The sequence below is a fragment of the Colobus angolensis genome, unplaced genomic scaffold, assembly GCF_000951035.1.
Source record: "Colobus angolensis palliatus isolate OR3802 unplaced genomic scaffold, Cang.pa_1.0 Scaffold28, whole genome shotgun sequence".
Classification (NCBI taxonomy): domain Eukaryota; kingdom Metazoa; phylum Chordata; class Mammalia; order Primates; family Cercopithecidae; genus Colobus; species Colobus angolensis.
Window position 1 is genome coordinate 6848988 of NW_012116043.1, and position 14733 is coordinate 6863720.

Here is a 14733-nt window from a genome sequence, read left to right on the forward strand (position 1 = left end):
GGGGGTGGGGAGTGTGGGGAGTGTGAATGGGGGTGTGATTGGGGGATGGGGAGTGATGGGGTGGGGAGTGTGAATAGGAAGGTGGGGAGTGTGATTAGAAGGGTTGGAGAGTGTGATTGGGGGTGGGGAGTTTGATGGAGTGGGGAGTGTGATTGGGGGTGGGGAGTGTGATTAGAGGGGACGGGGAGTGTGAATAGGAATGTGGGGAGTGTGATTGGGGGTGGGGACTGTGATTAGAGGTGGTGAGGAGTGTGATTGGGGTGGGGAGTGTGATTGGGGGTGGGGAGTGTGAGTAGGGGTTGGGGAGTGATTGGGGTTGGGAAGTATGATTTGGGGACGGTGGGAGAGTGCGATTACGGGGTTGGGGAGTGTGATTAGAGAGGCTGGAGAGTGTGATTGGGGGTTAGGAGAGTGTGAATGAGGGGCTGGGGGGAGTGCGATTAGGGGAGTGAAGATATTAGGGGCAGGGCAATGTGACTAGAAGGTGGGAGACTGTTATTGTTCACCATCCAACTCCCAGAGTTTGCATAAGATCAGGGAGGGAAGGACGGCTCTCTGGCTCTCCTCCTTGACAAGAGAGCCAGGGAACAAGGTGTGAGTGTGGACGTGTGAGACCGTCGTGTGGCCTCTGCAGGGGAGGCGCCGTATGGGTGCCAGGGACCTCGTTCCATCCTTGTGTCGGGGCCATCAGTGACGTTGCTTCCTTCCCATCTTTCGGTGACATCTCACCTGTACGGACCCTGAACTGCCCTCTGTGGAATCTCCCGGGGCTCAGGCCTTTTGACAGTTCTAGTACACAAAGCTGTCTCCACCTTTACTTCCTCTTCTATGATAAACAACCAGCCAGCAACATGGTAAACCCCATCTCTGCAAAAAATACAAAAGCCCCAGCCAGGCGTGGTGGTGCGCGCCTGTAGTCCCAGCTACTCACAGGGCTGAGGCAGAGGGTCGCTTGAGCCCAGGAGGTCGAGGCTGAGTGAGCCATGACCGTGCCACTGCACTCCAGCCTAGGTGACAGAGTGAGACCCTCGCTGTTTTTATAAAAGGGAGGTGAGACAAAAGGGATCTCCTGCTCCAGACCTGATGTGTCTCCCTCAGCTCAGCATCACGATGGTCTCAGGTCATACCTGGGACCTGTGTCGGAGGGAGCCCTTGTGGCCCTGCAGGCTGGGCAGTGCCAGGTGGGTGTGGGAAGGAGCAGGAGGTGGACCCTTGCAAGGCCCCACCCCTGGAGGTAGGCGAGGCCACACCCCCTCACCCTCATTGGTCCACTGGCCTGGTCTCCCTCCCAAAGAGCAGGAGGAGGCTCCATAACCTGTCTGCAAATGGGTAAGGCTTGGGAGTTGATTTCTGGTTTTTAAGCGGGAGGGAGGAACAGCAGAATCTGTGCAGGAATTTTCAGAAACAAGTAGGAACCTATGTCTGTAGTAGCTAGGATCAGGCAGCGGCTCCCACCTGCAAGTGCCCACACTCTCTGCAGGTAGCTCAGGGGAGAATTCTGTTTTTCTGCATCTTACAGGAGCACCAAGTGGCCCCTATCCAACCTCTGGGGCGTGCAGCTCAGGGACCTTTGAGATGAGGCGCTCATGCGGGCCTTGTCCTCCGCCTCATTTGTGCATGCTGCCGGCATCCCGCTTCCAGCTCCCCACCATTTCTCCCCCCACCATCCACGCTCTCGCTAAGATGACGACAGTGACCCTCACCCGCAGGGAGCCTGCCCCGCACTTCTCTCCCTCCTTCCCCCTGCGCCCTCTGGAAACTGACCTCTGCCTGCCTGCGTCTTTGTTTTCAGGTGCAGCCCAAATTCCGTTACCCCTTCTACTATGAGATGTGCTGGTATGTCCTGGAGAGATACGTGTACTGTGTGACCCAGCGCTCCCACCTCACTCAGGAATACCAGAGGGAGTCGATGCTTATTGGTGAGTGAACCGGAGGGAGCCCACGGCCTCGGCTGTGCAACTGGGGCAGAAATCATCTCACACTCCCTGCATTCTGGGGATTCGTTGAATCAGTGTATTGGGCAGAATCCTAGGAACCCCTCAGGGGAAGCCATTCTTGTCAGTTTCCCACCTGGAATACAGAGTCCAAGAAAATGAGCTCGGATCCCCAAAAGAGTCACGTGTGTGGCCTCCAGCCCATGGCTGTGCAGATGCAGGTTGGGGCCGCCCCAGGCTTGGCTGCTAAAACAGAATCACCCCACAGAGCAGAGAATCCTCATTCTTTTGGCTCTTACGTGGACACCAGCTGATTTTTCCTCCTGCACCGGAGGTTGGGTTTTTATCTATGTAAGAGCAGTCCTGTGAGATGCAGCCAGTCCCCGAAAACCCAAGGCCGTCTTTGAGGCAGCAGGAGGGGTGACCAGGGCAGGTGGTGCGGGCCTGGAGGAGCAGGAGAGAGTGTTTGGAGCCGCTGCAGCGCCCTGCCCTGCTGCCAGTGCTTAAAGAGGCATCATTCCCTCAACACGACTCTGCCCTTGAATCTTGACTCCCAGACGCCCGCTCTGAAGTTGCATCTGGCTGTGACTGCAAGCCCCGACCAGCAATCTAGAGGAAGAACGTGATTCCTCTCGACTATGTCTGAGCTGTTGTCATGCAGGGGTTTTCCTGGATGATGTAGAGTCTGCAGCATCTCAGACACAGCATCTTTTTTTTTTTTTTTTTTTTTTACCAGGGGATAGAAAGATGAGACTAGTCCATCTCCTTGAGGGTCTGCACAATTTTTCCTGCAGCCTCTAGGATTTTTAGATTCTTTTTTTTCCCCCTTTACAGTAAGCTTCCTCTGTGCCTTCCCTTATGCCCCATCCCTAATGACGTTCAGGGGTTCCAGGCTGGGCATATGATGGGAAACCAGTGTTTCCTCTGGGGCCATCACTGGGAAGTCTTTGCCTGTGAGGTCTGTCGCGAGCCTCATTCCCGCCCAATGATGTGATAATCGGGGGTTGGAAAGTCCTGAAACCCTACAACATGCCCTTCTGGAGCTCCCAGCCTGGTAGGAGAGAAGGGAAATGATCCTGAAATAGCGTGAGAGCCGCTATGATCGCAGTAACTCCACGATCCCCCGGGGACAGAGGCTGGGGAGAGCGAGAGGCTTTCTGAGTGTCTGCAGTCCCCAGGCCAGGAAGCCGAGGGTTGGTTCTCTCACTTGGATATGTAGGACAGAAGAAGAACTTTCCATTCACAGGCACAGGAGGAAATCTCGAGGTGGTGCTTGGGTAATCGGTACCCACATCTTCCTCATGTTTTCTTGCCACTGTTTTCCCTCTGACTCTCCCAGTCCATCTGCCAATGAGAAGGGACAACGTGAGGGAGACACCCCCTTCATCCAGAGCTGCTGTGTGCCACTGCCTGTGCCCAGGGTACCTGTGTCATCCACACCACGGTCTTCCGAGGATGTTTCCTTTGCTTTCCATTTTTAAAACAGCCCTATTGGGATATAGTTCCTGTATCACACAATTCACCATTGCAAGTGTAGAATCCAGTGGTTTTCAGTCTATTCACAGATACATACAGCCACTGCTGCAGTCAGTTTCACATTTTCATCACCGCGAAAAGAAACCTAGGGCCGGGGCCGGGCGCGGTGGCTCACGCCTGTAATCCCAGCACTTTGGGAGGCTGAGGCGTATGGATCACTTGTGGTCAGGAGATCGAGACCATCCTGGCTAACAAGGTGAAACCCCGTCTCTACTAAAAAAAAAAAAAATAAAAAAAAGCCAGGCATGGTGGCACATGCCTGTAGTCCCAGCTACTTGGGAGGCTGAGGCAGGAGAATCGCTTGAACCTGGGAGGTGGAGGTTGCAGTGTGCTGAGATCGTGCCATTGCACTCCAGTCTGGCTGACAAAGTGAGACTCTGTCTCAAAAAAAAAAAAAAAAAAATCCTAGCACTTTGGGAGGCCAAGGTGGGTGGATCCCTGAGGTTAGGAGTTCGAGACCAGCCTGACCAACATGGTGAAACCCCCGTCTCTACTAAAAAACACAGAAATTAGCTGGGTGTGGTGGTGCACCTGTAATCCCAGCTACTCGGGAGGCCGAGGCAGGAGAATCCCTTGAACCCAGGAGGTGGAGGTTGCAGTGAACTGAGATCACACCACTACACTCCAGCCTGGGTGACAGAGCGAGATTCTGTCTCAAAAAAAAAAAAGAAAGAAACCCATACCCTTTAGCTGTTGTCTCTATCTCCCCTCCTCACTCCTTCCCCAGCCCTAGGCAACTCATCTACTTTCTGTCCCTGTAGACGTCCCCTGCCCGGGACATTTCACATGAGTTGAATCATATAATAAATGCTCTCTTAGACTTGTTTTTATTTTATTTTAGTACCATTAGTATTATTATTATTATTTGACACAGGGCCTTGCTGTGTCGCCCAGGTTGGAGTGCAGTGGTGCATTCATGGCTCACTGCAGCCTCCACCTTCCGGGCTCGAGTGATCCTCCCATCTCAGCCTCCCAGGTAGCTGGGACTACAAGTGCACATCATCACACCCAGCTAATTTGTGTAGTTTTTGTAGAGATGGGGTTTCGCCATGTTTCTCAGGCTGGTCTCAAACTCCTGGGCTCAAGCAATCCACCCGCCTAGGCCCCCCAGAGTTTAGGGATTACAGGTGTGAACCACTGCACCCAGGCTCGACTTATTTTTAGACATTAAAAAGTAAAGTGCCAGGTACCAGCCTGGGCAGTATAGTGAGACCTCATCTCTACAAATAAAGCTTTAAAAAAACTAGCTGAGTGTGGTGGGCGCCCCAGCAGGAGGATCACTTGAATCCGGGAGGCAGAGGTTGCAACCAGCTGAGATAGTGCCACTACAGTCCAGCCTGGGCGACTGAGTGAGACTGTCTTTATATAAATAAATAAAGTGCCAGTATTCAGAGAGGCGAGGCAACCCGTGTGGGTGTACACAACTGGGAAGCAGCAGGGTAGGGATCTGAACCTGCGTCCAGCACGGCCTTTCCAGAGACTGGAGGTACTGACCGTTAGGATTGTCAGAGAAGCTGGATCTATGGAGTAAAGGGGACTTTTGGCGAGTGGAAGTTCCAAAGACCTTGGCAGGGAGTTAGGCATCATCTCTGTCTTTCTTGTGACCCTTCCCCACAGATGCCCCGAGGAAGCCCAGCATAGACGGCTTCTCTTCGGATTCCTGGCTGGAGATGGAGGAGGAGGCCTGTGATCAGCAGCCTCAGGAGGAGGAGGAGAAGGACGAGGAGGGCGAGGGCAGGGACAGGGCACCCAAACCGCCCACCGATGGCTCCGCTTCACCCACCAGCATGCCCTCCGAGGACCAGGAGGCCCTCGGGAAGAAGCCCAAAGCACCTGCCCTGCGGTTCCTCAAAAGGACTTTGTCTAACGAGTCAGAGGAGAGCGTGAAGTCCACCACGTTGCCCGTAGACTACCCCAAGACCCCCACTGGCTCTCCCGCCACGGAGGTCTCTACTAAATGGACCCATCTCACCGAGTTTGAACTGAAGGGCCTGAAAGCTCTGGTGGAGAAACTGGAATCCCTCCCGGAGAACAAGAAGTGTGTTCCCGAGGGCATCGAGGACCCCCAGGCACTCCTGGAGGGTGTGAAGGTGGGCAGGAGTGGCATCTGGGGCTGGGTGGCCGAGGAGGGCTGGGCAGGTCCTGTTCAGTGTGACAGGTGCAGCTCAGCTCATGGTGGCTCTGTGCAGATTGCTCTGAGCATTCGGGCGGGCGCCGGGAGAGGGCTTCTGGGGGCCTCAGTCCACAAAAGCCTATGTAGGGTGTCCAAGCAGAGGTGACCATTAAGAGCTGCAGAGGGTGGATGTGGTGGCTCACACCTGTAATCCTAACACTTTGGGAGGCTGAAGTGGGCAGATCACTTGAAGTCAGGAGTTCAAGACCAGCCTGGCCAACATGGTGAAACCCTGTCTCTACTTAAAAAAAAAAAAAGAAAACTTAGCCAGGCATGGTGGCACATGCCTGTAGTCCCAGCTACTTGGGAGGCTGAGGCAGAAGAATTGCTTGAACCTGGGAGGTAGAGGTTGCAGTGAGCTGAGATTGTAGCACTGCACTCCAGCCTGGGCAACAGAGCGAGACTGTGTCTCAAAAAAACAAAAGAGCTGTAGAGGACCCCATTTTGGAACGTCACTCTGTGGCTGACGAGTTTTCTTCTCAGCACTTATTGAAAACCTGAGGCCCCACCAGCAGGTGTGACATGTGCGGCAGTTGCTGTCACCGGGTCTGAGAGACAGACCCCTCCAGCCTTGTCAGGAAGCCTCGCTGTCCTGGGACAGCGTTCTTGGAGTATGCATCAGTTTCACATGAGCAGTCTGTGCATCCCCACAGTCCTTGACATGGCCAACTAAGGCGGGCACTATGTAGCTGCGTGCGATTTGGAAGTCTTCATTATGATGTGCATTTAATGGATGAGGAAGTAGGCTCAGAGAGGGTAAGGGGCATGCCTGAGGTCACAGAGCATGTGGATGGTGGAGCTGGGATGAGGACTCGGGGGTGACTGCAGAGCTGTGTGTCTGCCACTGCGTGGAACTGCCTCTTGTCTCAGCATTAGTCAGGTGTTTTGGTTGAGGCCTCAGAGGCATTTGGGCGTCCTTCTCCAATGTCTGATGCCCAAGGGAAGCCAGCTAGCTGTCTCCTGGGGTTGGAAACTGAATTGAAGTTTCTTCTTCAGTGACTGTGAAGTACTCAGGATTGGTAGTTCATTTGTTCATTGTATTCACTTAGGAACCCTTGTGTTGGGCCTGGGATATAGATATATTAAGATTCACTGGATGCGGGCCGGTCATGGTGGCTCAGGCCTGTAATCCCAGCACTTTGGGAGGCTGAGGCAGATGGATCATTTGAGGCCAGGAGTTTGAGCCCAGCCTGGCCAACATAGGGAGACCCCATCTCTACAAAAACTAAAAAATTTACCCAGGCATGGTGGCTTGTGCCTGTAGTCCCAGCTACTCTGGAGGCTGAGGAGAGAGGATTGCTTGACTCCAGGAGGTCACTGCTGTAGGGAGCCATGGTCTCACCACTGCACTCTAGCCTGGGCAACAGAGCAAGACCCTGCCTGAAAAAAACCCAAAACAACCATACTAATCTGAAGAAGAAATGTCTTTCCATGCTTTTGGAAAGCCTTTTTTACTTTATTTATTTATTTTTTTTACTATTGAGACAGACAGGGTGTTACTCTGTTGCACAGGCTGGAATGCAGTGACGCGAGTTTGGCTCACTGCAGCCTCGACCTCCCAGGCTCAAGTGATCCTCCTGCCTTAGCCTCCCAAGTAGCTGGGACTACAGGTGTATGCCACCATGGTCAGCTAATTTTTAATTTTTTTGTAGAGATGAGGTCTCACCACATTGCCCAGGCTGGTCTCAAACTACTGGGCTCAAGTGATCCTCCCACTTCAGCTTCCGAAGGTGCTGGGATTACAGGCATGAGCCACTGTGCCTGGCCTAGCCTATTTTTGCCTTTAAAAGCATCTTTGTCTCTCTGATCTATTTCTGTGTGGTGTTGCTGGTTCTGGGAACAGATGTCGTCCTAGGGATGAAACTTGACTCCTCCTATCCCTCGCCTCTACCTACCTGATTGGCCTGAGGCTGGACTTACCCTAGACCCTTTGATGATGTAGAGGAGGCCTGGGGTAGGGGTTAGAAAAAATGCAAGCAGCCCAGACGTCATCCTTCCTCACAGGGGAATCACGGGCAGCTCGTGATAATATGAAATGAGGCATCTCAATGACTTGGTACTATTGGGGGTGTTTTTCTAGTACAAACACATTGAAACCTTCCAACAACCCTTTGGAGTACTTTTTTTTTTGAGACAGAATCTTGCTCTGTTGCCCAGGTTGGAGTGCAGTGGTGCAATCTCTGCTCACTGCAACCTCTGCCTCCCGGGTTCAAGTGATTCTCCTGCCTCAGCCTCTCGAGTAGCTGGGATTACAGGTGCCCACCACCATACCTGGCTAATTTTTATATTTTTAGTAGAGATGGGGTTTCACCATGTTGGCCAGGCTGGTCTTGAACTCCTGACCTCATGATCTGCCCCCTCATCAGCCTTCCAAAGTGTTGGGATTATAGGCGTGAGCCACCGTGCCCGGCCTTGTAGTACTTTGACTATCCCTATTTTACAGATAAGTAAATTGAGGTACAGAGAGGTTAAGTAACTTACTCTAGGGTCTGGTTGCTGTTCAGTGGGAGAGTCTACGCGCCACTCTTTTGGTGGCTGTAGAAAAAGTGATTTTCTTCTTCTCAAGAGGCAATCCCAAATTTAGGGAGAAGATATTGAGGTGATTGTGTGGGTTTTATTTACAAATCATGCAACCTGGGATGAAAGCTGCAAATCTGCAGCCCCTGGGCAAACCCAGCCTCTGGGCATCGCATCTGGCCTGCACAGGATTAAATGGATTTTTGTCATTAGTTCCCAACGTTAAACAAATCTGGAGCCTCTTATAAAATATCCTGACTTGGCCAGGCATGGTGGCTCACGCCTGTAATCGCAGCACTTTGGGAGGCCAAGGTGGGCGGATCAGTTGAGGTCAGGAGTTTGAGACCAGCCTGGCCAACATGGTGAAACCCTGTCTCTACCAAAAAAATACAAAAATTAGCCGGGGTGTGGTGGCGCACACCTGTAATCCCAGCTACTAGGGAGGCTGGGGTGGGAGAATCACTTGAACCTAGGAGGCAGGGGTTACAGTGAGCCGAGATTGCACCACTGCACTCCAGCCTGGGCAACACAGTGAGACTCTGTCTCTAAATAAATAAATAAATAAAAATGAAATATCCTAGGTCTCCTGGCTCATGTTCCTGAATGGCTACAATCAGCAGGAAGTAATTAGCAGCAGACCCCATATGCTCCAGTCCCTACCACTAAACTCCCCTCTGCCTCCCTGAGTGTCACTAGTTTTTCTTTTTTTTTTTTTGAGACAGAGTCTTGCTCTGTCGCCCAGGCTGAAGTGCAGTTACGTGATCTCGGTTCACTGCAACCTCTGCCTCCTGGGTTCAAGTGATTGTCCTACCCCTGCCTCCTGAGTAGCTGGGGCCATAGGCATGCTACCATACCTGGCTAATTGTTCTGTAATTTTTGTAGAGATGGGGTCTCCCATGTTGCCCAGGCTGTCTTTTTCATATAACCTAGTCACTTAGCTCATTTATTGAACTTACCTGTCTTTAGAGATGTTTAGTTGAGCCTTGTCTAATGAGGCTGTTTTCAGGCTGAAGAGCTTGTTAATTAGGTGGGCAGGCCTCCTGAGGGTCCCGTGAACACTGGGGCCGCTGCTAGTGTCTCTAAATGTCATGTGGTCAGGTGCTTGCCGGGGGCCGTGGGTGCCGTCACCTCGTCCAGAGCAGGAGAGTTTCTGATTGGTTTGACAGGCATCAGCCCTTCACTCTCCCTGGAGACCCAGAAAAGATTTTGAGGCCTAGTGCAGTGGCTTATACCTGTAATCTTAACATTTTAGAAGGCCGATCACATGAGCCCAGGAGTTTGAGACCAGTCTGGGCAACATAGTGAGACCCCATCTGTACAAAAACAAAAGTTAGCCAGGTGTGGTGGTGCGCGCCTGAGGCAGGAGGATCACTTGAGCCCAGGAGTTCCAGGCTGCAGTGAGTCGAGTGCGCCACTGCACTCCAGCCTGGGAGACAGAACAAGACCCTGTCTCAAAAAAATAGAAAAACAAACAAAAAAACCCGATTTTGAACCCAGTACTGACTTTCAGGTTGGGAGTGCTGCCACAGAGGTGGCCGCCTGTTCTCCCCAGCTGTACACTCCGTTGCCTTGTTCTCTCTTTTCTGTTGTTGGGGGATTCTTTTGCTTTGGCCAAGAAAGAAAAAACAGCTCAGGAATGTGGGTCTGAGACAGTTCAAAGCTGATGCCCAGCTCCCCCACTGCCATTGAGGGATTCATGTTTCTGGGCTGTGGTGGTTTCCGCTTGATGACTGACCTGCTAGGATCTTTGGCTTGTGTTCCAGGAAGAGGGGCTCTCTCCTGGGACCTCAGAGGCTGCTGCTTGTGGTGGCTCAGGGTAACTAGTGCCCTGGTGATTGCAGACAGCCCGCAGTTCAACTCAGTCCCTAGATGGCTAGGTTTTGGCTTATACTAAAAACCCATTTGTTCTTTCATTTGTGTGATTTTGTTTTTACGCTTTGAGACAGTCTTACTCTGTCACCAAAGCTAGAGTGCAGTGGCATGATCACAGCTTATTGCAGCCTCGACCTCCTGGGCTTAGATGATCCTCCCACCTCAGCCTCTCCTATATCTGGGACTATAGGTGTGCATCACCACGTCTGGCTAATTTTTATATTTTTTGTAGAGACGGAGGTCTCACTGTGTTGCCCAGTCTCATCTTGGGCTCAGGTGGTTGGACAGCCTTGTGTGACGTATGTTTTAAATTGTGGTAAGACACACATTACAAAACTTACCATTTTAACCATGTTAAAGCGTCCAAATCAGTGGCCTTAGGTACAGTCACAATTTTGGTTGTTTTTGTTTGTTTGTTTTGTTTTGTTTTTCTTTTTTGAGACACAGCCTCACTCTGTTGCCCAGGCTGGAGTGCAGTGGTATGATCTCAGCTCACTGCAACCTCTGCCTCCTGGATTCAAATGATTCTCCTGCCTCAGCCTCCCGAGTAGCTGGAATTACAGGCATGCGCCACCACACCTGGCTAATTTTTATATTTTTAGTAGAGATGGGGTTTCATTATGTTGGCCACGCTGGTCTTCAACTCTTGGCCTCAGGTAATCATCTTGGCTTGGCCTCCTGAAGTGCTGGGATTGCAGGCATGAGCCACTGTGCCCGGCCAACAATTCTCAATCGTGTGCAACCACTACCACTATCTTATTCCAGAACCTTTTTAGCACTGCAGACAATCCCGTACCTAAGAGCTGCCACGTCTCATACCCTCTTCACTGCGAATCTGCTTTCTGTCCTGTGGATTTACTTATTCTAGATATTTCATTGTAATGTAGGTTTTGGTTTGTTTTTGAGATGAGGGTCTCACTCTGTCACCCAGCCTGAAGTACAGTGGCACAGTCATAGCTTACTGCAGCCTCAACCCCTGAGGCTCAAGCAATCCTCCCATCTCAGCCTCCCAAGTAGCTGGGACTACAGGCATATGCCACTACTCCCAGCTAATTTTTTAATTATTTGTAGAGACTACGTCTTGCTATGTTGCTTATGCCTATAATGCCAGCACTTTGGGAGACTGAGGCAGGAGGATTGGTTGAGCTCAGGAGTTTGAGACCGACTTTGGCAACATAACAAGATCCTATCTCTATAAAAAAATAAAAAATTAGCCAGGTATAGTGGCGTGCACCTCTGCCTGGGAGACTGTATAGTGTTAGAGGGCTGAGGCAAGAGGATCATTTGAGCCCAGGAGGTGGAGGCTACAGTGAGCTGCGACAAATGAGAAATAAATATAGACACTTACTGTGATGGAGGTGCCAAGATACTGGCCTGTATGAGATGGGAAGGACAAGAACTCAGGACGCAGGAGACCTTGGAGTTCAAGTTTGGTTTCTGCTCTGAACTAGTCGCTGTGTGGCCTTGGGCAAGCCAGTCCACCTTTCTGTTTACCTGTATGTAAAATGAGGATGTGCTTTGTCCTCCTGGGGACCAGATTCGGTGATTCTTTGGCCATTCTGAAATGCTTACCCTTCAGTGAAACTGCAGTGTCCTCACTGTGATATGGGCATAACAGTGGAGACCTATGTCATTGAATTACTTTAAGGAACAATGAAGCCATGAACATAGGTTGCAGCCAAAGGTGAGTCAGACTGGCTTTGGCCAGCTACCCACACTTCCCCTGCCCTTTCTCTTTCCTTCCCCCTTCTCACCTCTCAGCAGCCCCCTCATACCCCCTCCAGGTTAAAGATTGCTGCTTAGGCTCAGCACAGTGACTCACATCTGTTATCCCAGCCCTTTGGGAGGCCAAAGTGGGAGGGTGGCTGGAGCTCAGGAGTTTGAGGCCACCCTGGGCAGCATAGTGAGACCCCGACTCTACAAAAACAAAACAAAACAAAAGGAACAAAAAATTAGCCAGGTGTAGTGGCATGCGCCTGTGGCCCCAGCTACTTGAAAGTCTGATGCAGGAGGATTTACTGAGCCTAGGAGTTTGAGGCTGCAGTGAGCCGTGATCACACTCCAGCCCTGGTGACAGAGTGAGACCCTGTCTCAGCTCACTGCAACCTTCACCTCCCAGGTTCAAGTGATTCTCCTGCTTCAGACTCCCAAATAGCTGGGATTACAGGCATGCGCCACCACGCCCAGCTAATTCTTGTGTTTTAGTAGAGGCAGGGTTTCGCCATGTTGGCCAGGCTAGTCTTGAACTCCTGGCCTCAAGCAGTCTGCCTTTCTCGGCCTCCCAAAGTGCTGGGATTACAGGTGTGAACCACTGTGTGGCCAGGTGTTCTTTGAAGACCAAAAGTTCTGCATCAGACCGAAATCCCTGTGCCATCTGTTAACCAAGCTGAATGCAGTACTTGGGGAATGCAGTACTTGGAATACAGCGTCGTGGTCATGAGGACTCAGTGAGGTGACACCTTTAGTACAGGGCCTTTAATAGCTCAGCAAACTAGATCCAAAAATTTCAGACATCATGGAATGAAAACAGGCTGGTGCAGGGTCAAATGTGCCAGCCTGTGAAACCCATGACTGTGGAAGGTGTTCACAGCTTTTTTCTCTTGGGGTTGTCAGTTCCCCACCTGGAACGCGTCTGCTTGTTGACGTGGCCTCTCCTGGGTCTTACTGACTTGTGAACAGTGAGGTGTAAAGCCCAGATGACCAGCATGGTTGGCTTTTAAAAATCATCACACTCTTGGCTAGGCACGGTGGCTCACGCCTATAATCTCAGCACTTTGGGAGGCCAATGTGGGCGGATCAGGAGGTCAGGAGTTCAAGACCAGCCTGGTCACCATGGTGAAACCCCGTCTCTCCTAAAAATATAAAAAAGTTAGGTAGGCGTGGTGGTGCGCACCTGTTATCCCAGTTACTCTGGAGGCTGAGACAGGAAAATCACTTGAACCTGGGAGGCGGAGGTTGCAGTGAGCTGAGTTCGTGCCACTGCACTCCAGCCTGGGCGACAGAGCAAGACTCCGTCTCCAAAAAATAAATAAATAAAAAAAATTAAAAACCCAGTATGTTATTTAATAGTCCTGGCCATCAGAAGTCAGAACTAAAAGAGTCAGCAGGGCCTCCTCCAGTTTCTGGCAGCTTCTGGTGTTCCCTGGCTGTGGCTGCATCACTCCAGTCCCTGCCTTCATTTTCTTGTGGATTTCTTCTTTGCGTCTCTGTCCAAATTTCTCTTACCATAAAGACACTAGACACTGGATTTAGGATCTACCCTAAATTCAGGATTATTTCACCTTGAAAAAAAAAACTTTTTTTTGAGACAGAATCTTGCTGTTGCCTAGGCTGGAGTTCAATGGTGTGATACTGCCTCACCATAACCCCTGTTTCCTGGGTTCAAGCAATTCTCCTGCCTCATCCTCCTGAGTAGCTGGGACTACGGGTATGTGCCACCACGCCTGGCTAACTTCCGTATTTTCAGTAGAGACAAAGTGTCACCATGTTGGCCAGGCTGGTCTCGAACTCCTGGCCTCAAGTGATCCGCCCTCCTTGGCCTTCCAAAGTGCTGGGATTACAGGTGGGAGCCACGGTGCCCGACCTGAACACATATTTTTTGGGACACAATTCAAGCTACTTCAGATGGGTTTTCACAGACGGTTGGGCTGAGATGGAGGGAGGGTACTTGACAGACCCCAGGCACGTTGACGCCTGGCGGGTCTCTTTCCCCGTAGAAGGGGTCACCCCGAGGATGCTGGTTCCCCAGAGCAGGAGTTCCTCAAGCCGCACCTCCCTTGTCAAGGCCGTTGGATGGCGATTCTTCCCTAATGCCTGCCTTATTTTCACAGTGGGCTATTTTTAGTCACGGCATGGAGGGAGTTTGTGATTATTAAAGCCCCAGCCGAGGGAGCAGTGGGACCCGAATCCGTTGTTAACTAATTAAACTCTTTGAGACAAATTGGCATAAGGGGCCGCCCAGGCCCAGCCATCCCTTGTCTGTGGTTATCTTGTGAGGTCCAGTGCGGGGCAGTTTCCAGCAGAAAGGGCCCCAAGGCTTGATGTTTCTTTTTCTTTTTTTTTTTTTTTTTGAGACGGAGTCGTCTCGCTCTGTCGCCCAGGCTGGAGTGCAGTGGCCAGATCTCAGCTCACTGCAAGCTCCGCCTCCCAGGTTCACGCCATTCTCCTGCCTCAGCCTCCCGAATAGCTGGGACTACAGGCGCCCGCCACCTCGCCCGGCTAGTTTTTTTTGTGTGTTTTTTTTTTAGTAGAGACGGGGTTTCACCGGTTAGTCAGGATGATCTCGATCTCCTGACCTCGTGATCCGCCCGTCTCGGCCTCTCAAAGTGCTGGGATTACAGGCTTGAGTCACCGCGCCCGGCCGGCTTGATCTTTCTCTTCCAAAGCCTGCCCTGGACTTTCGGAGGGGAGCGGCGTGTAGGGTGTAACCCTTAGGGGTCTGAGCTGGTGAGGGCACCCAGCCTTCCTTGTATCTGTGCTTCCGAGAGCCGCAAGGAGTGTATAAATTCAAGCAGGGCCTAGAGAAGCCAGTGACATGATTCCCTCCAGCACAACCTATTTCTCAGAGATGAAATCTCCAATTAGAATAATCTTCTTTTCCCGCAGCCTGTCATACACAAATGAAAATTCTTCCCTGAGGGACAGAGCCCAGGGCGCCCCCTGGTGGCAGCAGGGGGCCACACACAGAGGGAAACTGGAGGT

General features: G+C 51.5%; 1 protein-coding gene across 4 annotated transcripts in view; it reads left to right on the forward strand.

Moving 5' to 3' along the window:
- The window catches only part of KDM2B (lysine (K)-specific demethylase 2B), a 161859-nt gene that overhangs the window by 74647 nt on the left and 72479 nt on the right, over positions 1-14733 (forward strand). For all 4 annotated transcript variants that reach the window (XM_011948515.1, XM_011948516.1, XM_011948519.1 and 1 more), the window contains exons 10-11: positions 1793-1919; positions 5088-5560. In XM_011948515.1, the coding sequence (XP_011803905.1) occupies positions 1793-1919; positions 5088-5560 (600 nt within the window). The remainder of the gene's footprint in view (positions 1-1792; positions 1920-5087; positions 5561-14733) is intronic.